Genomic DNA, 12,969 nt, shown 5'->3' on the forward strand with positions numbered 1-12,969 from the left:
TTCCTATAAATACGCTGAATGTGTAACAGTTGTACTAGTTATACTGCAGTTATTTTTCAGGTGCAGCAAGCCTATCTTGGGTATTTCAGGGAAGGGAGGATTGGGGAAAATAGTGGTTTTAGGAAGGGAAAGATACAGTACTCAAAAAAAAAAAGTTGATATGTAAAACTCTGCATGTGATATCTAGCACTGGTCAAATCTCAATTATTACATATTAGGTATAGAATTCAGCTTTTTATTTTTCTTGGGTTTTTTTTCCTCATTTTTATTTTCTCTGTGAGATAAATGTCTTGTTTTAGTTCCCCCATGGTTTGCTTATATTGCAGACAACTGTGTGGGTGATCTGTGTCCGTCTGAAAAAGATGTATGCAGAAGTAAAGTCTGTGGCAAATGAACTGCTTTATGGGACTGCAGCAAGTGTGTCATTAGGGAGCTGTTAGTGTGAAAGATGATTGCCTTGCAGGCATTCACAGACTCCTTTGGAGTGGAGAGGTGTTTCTGTAGAAATCTGAGACCAGTTAGTCAGGTACAGTGGCCTCTAAGTTACCTATTGCTGCCTCCCCAAAGATCTAAAACCTCTAGGTACCACAAAAAATGGAATGGTATAAGACTTTGAAAAGAGAAAGTATATTAATTTTAAATATGTTCCTGTAAATAAATGAGTTATATTGCTGTGGCTAAAGTTCTGTGATCTCTGCCATCTCTATTCAGGGAAACAGATGATGAACCTTTTGGTTGAGTTTAAGAGAGATGCTGCTGGAAGAACTGCTTCTGAGAGAAGGCCCTAAGTTGTCAGACAGGGACTCTGCTTTTAAGTGCTGGTTCTCCACCAGCCAAGCATCCTGCTCAAGCCTTCTATCCCATCCTCACCTGACCTCAGACCCATAGCTGTGTGTATGAATGTTTCTTTTGAAAACAGCTGCTGCATAAATTATTTGACAGAATTTTGGCATCAAGCATTTTATGCACCATCATTTTCTGAAGAAAGCTTTCTTTGTCATCTTTAACAATTGCTTTTTTTGTCGGCTTCTGTGGCATAACTGGAAACATGGAAGATACTGATTTAAAAATCCCAACTCTCTTGTAGTGAAATGAATTGACATCACAGTTCTTTATTTCAAGAGAATTCTTGATGTTCTGGATGATTTTTTTTTTGTCTGTTTGTGATGTGGAGCCTGCCGATACTTTGGGTTTTTTTTTGGTCCAGAGTCCAGATTAGTGCGTACGTTGTTGAAGGTCTTCAGTGTTGTAGCGGTAGGAAGTCTGCGAAGTCACAACCCTGCTAATCCTGACTTGGAAGAGGCACCTTTAGGAATTGAAATGTCAAAGTGAGATGAGCCTTGATGTGTAGTGGGTCACAAGCTGGTTTCGGAATCCTGCAGGTGAAAGGAATATAATTTCTCATCCCAATTGACTGTTTTTTTTCCCCTCTATTTGCAATGCCATTTAATGTAATGCCATGAGCGTTACAGGTAATGAGTTGCTTCAAAGTTAAAAATTAAGTAAAACTGATATGGTTGCATCTGCTAAATGTATATTTATCTGAAATGCATTAGTAGCAAAAGTGAACTCCCACTCCAGTAATAATAGTGGAGATGCACAATATTTTGCCTGGCTGTGATTTTTGGTTTCTTTTGGTCAAATGTTTTCCTTATATGTGTTTTGTTTTTAATGTTAGCTGGTGCCAATAACGGGGATAGATAGGGTGCTTTTTGTTTTATTCAGTGCTTATTTGACTTTGATTTTTGCACAGTTTTAAGATCTGCAAACTTCTTGATTTTTATATGCATATAATAGTTGCAATGTGTTTGTGTGATTGGAATGTTTTGAAATTGCACAACATTTTGAGTATGAAAGCATATAGACACAGGCTGTTTTTTGCATTATATATAAAATGGAAACAAGTTCTGCATAGTTGGCTATAAATTTATTAATTTTCTTTTGTTTGTTTATTTTTTTAAAGAAATGAGAGGTGGTTTTTTCTTTACTGTACTGAAAGATACTGCAGCAAGCATTTCAACAAAAATACCTGGTCTGCTATCTGTTTTGCACAGATTTTTTTTTTTTCCCTGTTGCTCATATACTGTGATAATTTCTCAGGCCCATAAGATCTGTGAATCTGTGGGGCTCACAGTGAGACTTTATTTGTATTGAGTTTTGCACAAGAGGATTCTTGCTTTTTACTGATAGCTTTGTTCTCTTGCATGCAAACGTGTCTACCAGTTGTGGTTTGATGACATAGAATTAACCTATAAAACTTTGTAGTTGTGTTTCTGATTTTAAAAATTACCCTAAGGTTTTAAAATATGTTTTCAAATAAGTAATTTATGGTCTGTTGCTAGTATTATAACAACAGCTTTGGGTAAAACCCAAAGCAAAAATTTGGGACATATTCATGGAAGAATTTGTAATGAAAAAAATGTATGAGGGTATGACAGCCATTGGAGAAAGTGATAGACATGTTCTTGAGATCTCAGTCTTGTGCCATATGCTGTCATTCCTCTCCTGGAGACTGGACTTCCTTATCAGTCATCTTACCATACCCCTTCTTTTCAATGCTAGTGTAACTAAAGACGCATACAAATAGTGTGCTACTTTCTATTCCTTTTGGTACTGTTGAGTTGGCATGCTTACAAAATGGTGGATGAGAATCTAATTTAGCTTTTGCATAGTTAATTAACTGAGTATAACTTTAGGGCTTCAATCTGCCTTCAGTTTTTCAAGCAATGAACGTCTACTGTCAAAAAGGTGAAGGATTCCAAGCGAACTTTAGCAGATACAAGAGCTAGGCTTGTTTTGCTTTTTATTACTCCCTTGAATTTTTCCAAGGAGTACATTAGGGAAAGGGGGGAGAAGAGGAGGCAATCTATTCTGTGAAATGGAAATGTGCTGTTGAATTTTTATCAAAAGCCAGAGTTGTAAGCACCTGATTTTTTTTTTTTACCCTCCCTGAAAGCTTTTGTGGTTTAAAAAAAAAAAGAGGGCAATGAATTGAGGAAAATGTGTATTCATATTTTTCAAGGATATATTTAAAAGTATCTTGGAATAGTAGGCTTACTGCTGATGTCTTGGTGTTAGATAAATTACTTGTTGGTAGAATTGCCTTGTTAAGGTTGAGGGCTTGACACGCTTCAATGGTCTCAGATCCAGGGGAAGGTTAACAAAGCTTGGGGAGAAGGATGTACCACTGATAGTGGGCACAGGGAATGCAGAATTCACAAGCCACAAGGACATTTGGCAGAACTCCCAAGATAAGGAAGAAACTAACAAAGCCAACTCAGCAATTGTGCAGGAATCAGCTCCAACTGGGAAAAAGGTAATTCTGGCAGGACGGAGATTGCGACCAGGACTCGGGGCCCACCAAGTCACAAACTCAACAGAAGAGGGTGACTGAGCATATGGACTAATGGGCATGAGAAGAGAGATTTAACCAATAGAAGGGAGAATGCTAATCAGTAAGAGCTATGTAGCTTGAAGCCAATAAACCCTGATTCCTTTTTCTGCTGCAATGTATAAATGTTGTAAAGTTTTGATGATTGTGGTGCCAGCCTTTTGTGGGTTAGCATCCAGCTCCCTGCTTTGCACAGACTAGCATAAAGAAATGGAGATACCTCATCTCGGCGTGTAAACTGGTGCTGCACATTGGGCAGAGAGCCTGCGTTTGGGACATTACTGACACTGTCCAGTCCTTTAGAATATCTTCTGGAATTAAACAAAAAAAAAAAAAGCTACTGGAATGTAATTGTGTTTATTGTAAACAAATGTAGTATTATACCTTTATAGTTGGGCTGCATTAGTTATATCATAATTAATATAGCTTCAAGATACTATTTTAATTATTTCAAACTGATTTCTTGTTAAACAAAATTTTGCTCTGTAGCTGCATTATGCCATTAGATTTCTTTTTCTGTAATCCTTAATCTTAACATCCATTTTCTTTTATCAGCCAACAGCATTGATGCTTCTTAAATTCTCTTTCCATCCTTTATCTCTCTTTTCAGTCCCCTTTTTCAAACATATCTCTACAGATTAGAAAAAGAAATAAAAAATGAAGTGCTGAGGCACCTTACTTTGCTGTGCAAATGTTTCTAATATTTACTGTAATCCTGTAATTTTTTTATTGCCAAGAAGCAAGGAAAATTAACTTTTTTGGTAATTTATATATAAAAATACTTCTTATTTTAATTTTTATTTATGAATGAAAGATCATTTGTACAAAAGTTTGGTTTTGATAACTGGATTACTCTTAAATGTTCTGGTTTTATCCTTTTTTTTTTCTTTCAGCAATTCTGAAAATTTTATTCATCTGTTGCAGCCATGGAATTATAATAATGAAATCTCAGATATATTCTGAGTAGTATGTCTCACTCATTTTTCTTAGTGTAAGTTTAATTCCAGTTTATATTATTTTTGAAGGCACTGTGCTGCCTTTGATACTCTTTGCAAACCAGCAACAGGTGTGATTCATGGAAGTCATTACTGTAAATATGTGCAAGAAGGTGTTATTACTTAAATTTTGCAAGGAGGTGACTAGCTGCTTGTTCTTTATGAGTTAGAATGGACTGAAAGGGAGGCAGAATGCTGTCTACCAATAGTATTGCAAACATATTTTTTCAAGGCATAGAAACTTTTTGGAACAGAACACAATAGTGAATACTTTCATTACTACGTGGACATAACTTACAGCCTTTCTGCTTAAAAAAAAAAGAAAGAAAAAGGCTCTATTTCAAGCAGAGCAGATTTTTTTCCTTTTTTTACTGTGTTGGTGTACTTGCATTTCTTTTCATTTCGGGAAAAATGACTGTATCATTCCTTTGCTTAGAAAAATGGGTGATTTATGAAATACAGTTTTGAGGCTTTAAAATTGTTAGATTTTTTCTTTTTCTTCAAGATGTTTCAAACTTTTTACTTCCTTGTAAATAGTGTTAGAGGTTTTTAATAGTAGATGATGTCTGATAAAAAAAGTTTTTAAAAGAATTTCTAGCCCTTGAGGAACTGTTGCACATTAGTGCATTAATGCTCTACAGAAAATAAAAAGGATGTTACTGCTTGGAGACCTGTAGATTCTGGTACTGGCTAATTTAGTAGCTTTTTATTTATCGTCTTCTGAAAAGTGTATTTTGTACATGTAGAGCACTTTCTTAACTTGTTTTGGAATGTGTACTATTTGCTGTGATATATATGAACTCAGTTTTGATTAATTTAAAAACGTCCCCCTTATTTTGTTTTTGGCAGAAGGGGACAAAGAGTTTGTAGAAGATTTAAGCGGACAGGAGACTACAGAAAACAAGAAAAATGCCGAAACCGGTAAGTAGCTATTTTTTACCCATCTAAAATCTAAGAGGGTTTTCACATTTCAGAGTGGTGATCTTATAACAGGTTTTTTTTTTTGTTTTGACTCTGCTCTTTCTAGATTTCATAAGATCTGATAATGCACAATTGAAGTTGAGGTAGTTTAGTACCAACATGTGGAAAAAAGGTGAAGAGAGCTTTGTGGTGCAAGTTTGCAGGGAACACACCTGGAAATGGGAGCAGTACTTGGAACCCCTTTGGCTGGCAGGAGGAATGACTTTTCAGGAATTGTTGACTTTGAGATGAGCTAACATACAGTGGTTAATGGAGGCATAATTTAAACCTGACCCAGTGTCTGTGAGAATCAGTGGAAGGGTTTGCTGCAGGATTTGGTAAGGGAAGACAGAACATGTGTGAAGTGTCTGCACTAAGTTAGATTGTAGTTTTACCATGTTAGAGGGGATCACATAGAAAGTAAGTTTTGAAGGGAGGAAATAAGCAATGTTTGTGGTCCCCTATTCCTCTCAGTTCAGCTGAGATAAGGGTTCATCAGCTTTCTATCCAGGGGGAAAAAAATCTCCAACCTCTGTTTTCGTAATAATTGTAGAAGTCTTTGAAGAGATAATTATTGAGCAGTTTGATTCTTTTTCTGTCAGTGTAATACTGGTTGCTTAGGATTTCATCTGCCGTGTGTTAAATGAGTTTTGGTTATCTCTTCCTGTTCTGTGCAGTGAGCAAAACATTGAGGAAGGGAACCGAATTGTCAGATTGTTTTCTACTCAACTCAGTTAGTTTATGTAATAGCCTTCAGGCTTTCTTTGTTTACTGATGTTTCATTCTGGTAGCAGATTGGGAGCAGGCAGATCTTTTACTAGAATAAATGTGTCTATGTGCACGTGTTTACCACATACATATTTATACATAAATGTATAAAAGATTTTTGCTATTAATCAGAAATTACCTATGTTAATAGTCTGTATTGCATTATTTGCCATTATTTGGAACTGGTACAGCTTGATGGATAACGTGAACATGGGACTGTCCAAGGGCTAGAAGTTCCGTTCTGAGCTTTGTGGTTGGTCTGCTGACCAGCTGGCCATACTTTGTTGTTTCTGTAATTTCTTCCTTTCCCCACAATGGATGAGGGACAATATCATAGCACTTGCTGAAGTTGCCTACTTCATACAGAAGGCTGCACTATAAAGGGCAGGAAAATGAATTAGCAGCGTACTGTTTTCTGATCTGTTTGAGTGCTGGCTATGAGAATTGAGTAGTGCCTTTGATGGAGATTCTCAGCTAGAAAACTGTGTTTTAAGAATGAGACAAAAAGTCACTGTGAGCTCATGTGATTTCTGAGGCCTTCAGCTCCGTGCAGCTATAGAGCCATGAAGTCACAGAAGTGATGACTAGAAAAAAAAAAGCCTGAATGAGGTAACTTCTTTTTAAATTCTGGGACTAGAACTGTGAAATTTGGGCAGGCAGGGTTCTCTCTATTTTAAGGACCAGAGAAAATTGAAGGAAATAGAGTTTTAGGGTTGTTCACAAGGAAAGCAATATCCTTAGAACTGAGATTGCAGGGGTGTTGAAAGAGCACACAATCCACCCTAATAATGGAAATTACCAGATCTTGGGAAAGAAGCTGGACTCATGCCAAAGATAATTTTTTTCTTTTATGAGGGACTTTTTATGAAGAGTTCTCATATATCTTTTGACCATGTAGGTGCATGTGAGATATTAGAAGGAAGCCAAGTGAAAGGAGCCATTAAAAATGAAAATAAATTGATGACATTTCCAGTGTCTTTCTGTAAACTGCAGGTTGCTGTACTTATAATTGGTAATCAGTGAATGAAGAGGTAGCACACATGCCAAAGGTTAAGTGATTTTACCTCAGATTTTAGTCTCAGTGCATCTTAAATGGTAGATGCTTTAGAGCTCTCTCCCCTTTTTTTTTTATTGGGGTTTTTTTGCCTTCTTTGGAGACTGTAAGAGCCTAGTCATTGGTTATGTTTAAGGAATCTGACGTTGTTCTTTGAAGAGTTCTTGCTGTTCTGCTTGGATTAGATAGTACTGGACTGTAGAAGGTCTCCTGCTGTGGATATTTTACTGCAGCTCTTGGGAGTTGTCTTTACAGACAATCCACAATAACCAAATGTACTTCTAGTCAGGAAACTATTTTTGCTTTAACTCCTCGTTGTTTATTTTTGAGAGCTGTTGCAAGAAGACTGTCAGTGTTCTGTAGGTTTATTGTTGGAAATCTTTTAACCTGAAAACTAATGAAATAATCATGGGTAAGAACTAAGAAAACCCGGTTAACATGACTGGTGAGATTTTTGACAGTGTTATTTTATCTCTTTTTCTGTATTACTGTGACCTATTTAGATTTTCTTTTTTCAGATTCTGTTCTAATGATCCAATTGATAGTTTTCAGACAAGTCTAGTAGTCTTGTAACCTGTGTGTAAATTCTCCCTGTGTTTTTGGAATGATTTTTTTTTGTTAAGCAAATAACAAATAATTAAGCCATAGATCAGTTTAAATGAAATCGGTGCATACTAAACCACAGAAAAAACAATAAAATAGATGTTGGTTTCACTTTTTTTGCTTTCATGTTGAAAAGTTATGTAGTATTCCAAACAAAATTAGGTAAATGAAGACCAATAAAAGGTCTCGATGAATTTGAATTTTATAGCAAAAATCTTTAATTTTTCCTAGAAGTCTCAGTCTGAAGTAAGTTTCATGCTACTCTGAATGACGCTATACATGGTAGTATAAGGTCATTGTTCTTATGTGTTTGGGATTTTCTCTCTCAGAGGCTAGTGGGTTAAATAGCTTGAGTGAATAGGCTGTTTTGCAAGGGTAAAAGTGACTTTAATATATTGTCCTGAGTTATTAGGTAATGTGTCTGAAAAATATACGTTATTGAAACATTTTCTTGTTTGACTGCTTCATAGAAAAGTCTGTTTGTTCGCTTTGGCTGTGTTTGTAACAAAGTGACTTTCCAGCTTTTCAAGCTGTTTAACTCAGCATTTCCTCTGCTTTTAAGACCAAATAGTTCTGAGACTTAATATTCTCAGTTCTACCTAGCAGTGTGAAATTGTTTCGTTTAGCATCTGTTGTGATCCATTTAAAAAAATTGGTGACTTCTTTGTTTAATTAGGTCTTTGCAGCTGTAATCAAAATTTGAGCTGTTATAGGCCTGTTCTCCATGTGCTTAGTTCTCTGCATGCTGAAGAACAGAATATTTGTTGACTGTTGTTTTCAGTGCTTTCTTCCTAAAAGAAGGGATAGAAAATGTTTTTCGGCTGTATGCCATTCTCACAGATCTTCACCGAAAATAGAAACATAGAAGCTAAAATTAGACATCATGGGTTACATAACTGTTAATCATTTCATAGGCTGAGAAGATTATGTTTAATTGACTGAAATATTAGTTGCATTTATATGGTGTAAGAGGAGTTAAATTATTGTGTTTTTGGTGGCAGTTTGCAGCACTTTTGTACAAGAATGCAAGGCATGAAAGAGAAAGCATTACACTGGGGAGTAACAGAGGCAGATGTCAAAGTTACTAAGATTAAAAAGGATCCCTTTTTAGACTTATTCAACATTCTGCAATATTGTGTATTCAGAAGGCATAAATATCAGAATCTGGAATAAGATAGGGGTTTAAAATTTGAATTAATAATTACAAGATCAAGTTGATTTTTGTAAAGTGGTTGAAATAGTATATAAATTATTTTTTTTACAAGAGTGATGTTTTACAGGAAAATCTCTGAGACCGTGTAGTGCAGTATTTGAATTATGGTTTGAATATATGATTTATTTCTGTAGCATAAATAGACAACTGATGTCAGCTTGGAGGACTGCTTGCTTTTGATTTGTCTGTTAGTAAAATCTGTTTGTCATTATTCTGTAGCCTTCTGTTCCTAATGTTGTTTAATCCTTACCTTATCTTCATAAAGTTTTTTCTTTCATCTCCTCCTATGTCTGCTTTGAGGTTGGTATGGAGAGCATGCTGTGTATATTTGTGCAGTGTGTAAAGCAGTGGGACTAATATACTGCTACTCCTTAACACAAATAATTTAATATGCAAACTGGAAATAGTAATTGGCTGAACTAGTGAGAGGAAACTCTTTGAACAAATTTTTTTTGCTATATGTGGTTTTCTTATGAATATGAATTGGACTGGTTTCTGTGGCTTTTACATATGACTAATTTATATTGCATTTATTAAACCAAAGCAAAACCCTTGGAAATTTTTTTATGTTATTTTAAGTGGCTTTCTTACTGAATATTGGTACCTACTCAGTTTTGGACTTCCTGATAAAAGCTGAAGTGCCATGACTACTATCTGCGATCTGTGGCTGAAGTACAGTAATAGAAAGTATTAGATTATTGAGCTAATAGTCAGTTTTTGTGCATGTTCACGGACTGGGTCTGTGTTTCAGGAGAGGTTTAAAGGTTAGTGTGCTGATGGTATAAAATCCCATTAAATTGTAGAGGGTTAGTACAAGGAAGAGTAATAATATTTTTTCAAGTCCTTAAAAGTGAAAGAATATAATAAAACCATAATTCCCATATGAAATGCATGCTTTTATTAAGTGTACTTGGATGTTTGTTGTTCCAGATATGTTCATTGACTATACTCTTTATTGGTTTTGATAAATTACTTAATAGATAATTTGCTGTAGATTGGGTTTTTTGTGAATACTATTTTATGAGCTATGGCAAATGTCCTCATAACCCATTAGGAACATTTGTTGTCAGAACATCAGTTGTTCCCTTCCCAAAGAATCATCTGTACATAGTTATGTATATGTTCTTCCTTTCCTTTAGCAGTGTTTAATCATTCTGAAGCAAGTCTGGTAAAATACAGATAAACTCAGACTGGTAGTTCTGATGCCACAGACCTGAACAAGCTTGAGAAGTGGGCCAGTGTGAACTTTGAGGTTCAACAAGACCGAGTGCAAAGTGCTGTACCTGGGTTGGGGCAACCCCTGGTATGAATACAGGCTGGAGGATGAAGGGATTGAGAGCAGCCCTGGTGAGAAGCACTTGGGGCTGCTGGTGGATCAGAGACTGGACATGACCCAGCATTGTGCGGTTGCAGCCCAGAAAGCCGGTTGTATCCTGGGCTGCATCAAAAGCGGCGTGGCCAGAAGGTCAAGGGGAGGGGATTTTGCTCCTCTACTCTGCTCTGGTGAGACCCCATCTGGAGTGCTGTGTGCAGCTCTGGGGTTCCCAGCACAAGAAAGACATGGTGCTGTTGAAGTAGGTCCAGAGGAGGATCACAAAAGTGGTTGTTGTAATGGAGCATCTCTCCTATGAGGAAAGGCTGAGAGTTAGGGTTGTTCAGCCTGGAGAAAAGAAGCCTGCGGGGAGACCTTATCGTGGCCTTTCAGTACTTAAAGGGGGCTTATAAGAAAGGTGGGGACAAACTTTTTAGCAGGCCCTGTTGCAATAGGACAAGGGTGGTAGTGGTTTTAAACTTAAAGAATGTATATTCAGACTAGATATAAGGGAGAAATTTTTCATGATGGGGGAGGTGAAACACTGGAACAGTTGCCCAGAGAGGTGGCAGATGCCCCATCCCTGGAAACATTAAAGATCAGGTTGGATGGGGCTCTGAGCAAGCTGATGCAGTTGAAGATGTTGCTGCTCATTGCAGAGGGTTTGAACTAGACAGCCTTTAAAGGTCCCTTCCAACCCAAGCTATTCTGTGATTCTGTCGGGTAAAGAAGAGAACTGTCACAATCTATTAAAAAGATGTACGATCCTGGTGAGAGCAAGTTTGAAAAGCAGGAGTTGAGTGGATCTTGTGGTATGAGTAGTGGTAGCCTCCCAATGCTTGCTACAGGAAACCTTTGCACATATCCCTTGTCACCATTACAAGAGCTCCTTCCGGTTCCTGTGTTTGTGGTAAAGTTGGTTCAGATTAGTGCCTGTCTTCATAATTTGTGGTTCAGATAATTTCCCCCTGTCACCAATGTCACATAAAGAGAATTGCTTCCAAATAGCTGGGTACCAACAGCAGGTTATATGAGTGACAATCCATTGCTTCCTAGGTCTTCTTACCTGTGTTTTCTCAATTCCCTGCTTTATTTCTAATGTGGAAACTCCTCCCATGACTCCTGTTAATGCAGTTCATTAGCTTCATTTTACAGACATGCAGCTGACCAGAGATTTGATTTTTGTTGAGAGGGTGCTGTGTGATCAAGGTTTGAATTAGATAAGTAAACCCTTGGGGCTCAGTCACAGGTTTTGACAAAAGTAACCTTCTTATTTTCCATGCCCAGAAATAACTGAGAGTGTGAAACAATGTTACAAGGTTGTAAAACCGTGGTATTTGTATGCCAGAAATCTAAGTCGGTCCAAATGCCTTCAGAAGGAAAACAATCAAGTGTAGTGTTAAATTCCTCTCTTCTTAAATAATTCATATCACATTTTAATGTTGCCATCGTTTAATTTGTGTGTTTCTTATTAGAACCGAAAGTGTAAATATTAATTATTAAAGTAATTGTTAAGTATTGTTAATTATCAAATTTTTAAATATTAATTTGTTAATTGGAAGTTCAAAGAAAAACAGAATTGCTAAAGACTTAAGCACTTACTGTAATGTGTGTAAGTGGCCAGGTAGTCCTAATGGATATTTGTACCTATTGCAGGTGCAGAAGCTGTGTACTCTTAGAGCACCCAGATTTTTTGAGGCAGTAACATCCAGAAGTGAACAGAATCTACAGAGTTTGCCTCTGTATTTCATCTAGTGTTTTATTGTTCGAGTATTTTAGTTCTTGTGAAGGATAAACTCTCAGGTAGTAATTCCTGAATTTGTAGAAGATGACACTTGTTATAAGGATATTTATATAAGAAGTTTCTGCTGCCTGCTGCTGCAATTAGTTGAACTTTCTGTGCTTTGTAGATCTCCTGTGATGCTTCTTATTTTGGCAATGGTGCTGTTATATAACAGGGCTCTTTGGCATTTAGTAAAGTTACTTTTTGGCCTTATTCTTTGTAACTTGCTTACTTGTAGCTGCCCTGAAACAGGCTTAATTTTTTAAATTGAAAAACTGATTTAGAAAAATTAAGTTCTTGTAATTAAGGGGCAGTCCCTCACACTGAAAATAGTGCAACTGGCAGGGAGTTAGACTTGCCACTTAAAATGAGTTTTCTGTTCTGTAAGGATTTTTTTTTTCTGCTCTCGAAATGGGCAGAGTGAGGCAATCTACAAAAAACATCTCTTTTTCCCTCTTCCTGACATACACCCTCTAATTTTTTTTGGCAATAAAACTTTACTATCAGTTACTCCAAAGCCTTCAACTCTTGCTCCTTATCCGTGTTTGCACACACAAAAAAGTTTGCTGAGCCCCTTTTATCGTCTTTGTTTGCAGGTCTATAACCTAGAGGTCCCTAGACTCCTGCTACTCTTGTCTTGTGCATCCCCCTCATGCCCAAAGTTGTTTACCTTAACACTAAAGGAAGGAGTTAACAAGCTTAATCCTTTCATGAATACAAACTGTTATCCAGTTTTCTTTTTCACACCTTTCATGTTCTGTTTTGTCTTCTTTTCCCCCCACTCACTTCTCAAAGTATTCCACCTGGTGGCAAAATTAGGGAAATAGTTAATGGAGATGGTTCACATATGCATAGATCAAGTACTGTAAGAACCGGTAATACAAGTCCTA

The 12,969-nt window shown here is 36.7% G+C and overlaps 1 protein-coding gene across 2 annotated transcripts in view; it reads left to right on the top strand.

Moving 5' to 3' along the window:
* The window catches only part of RDX (radixin), a 37,201-nt gene that overhangs the window by 3,204 nt on the left and 21,028 nt on the right, over positions 1-12,969 (top strand). For both annotated transcript variants that reach the window (XR_001877556.1, XM_017831649.1), the window contains exon 2: positions 5,236-5,307. Coding sequence is in view for 1 of the 2 variants with exons in the window: in XM_017831649.1 (XP_017687138.1) it covers positions 5,296-5,307 (12 nt within the window). In the remaining variant the exon portion in view is untranslated. The remainder of the gene's footprint in view (positions 1-5,235; positions 5,308-12,969) is intronic.

The sequence above is a fragment of the Lepidothrix coronata genome, unplaced genomic scaffold (genome assembly GCF_001604755.1).
Source record: "Lepidothrix coronata isolate B3197 unplaced genomic scaffold, Lepidothrix_coronata-1.0 Scaffold194, whole genome shotgun sequence".
NCBI classification, from domain to species: domain Eukaryota; kingdom Metazoa; phylum Chordata; class Aves; order Passeriformes; family Pipridae; genus Lepidothrix; species Lepidothrix coronata.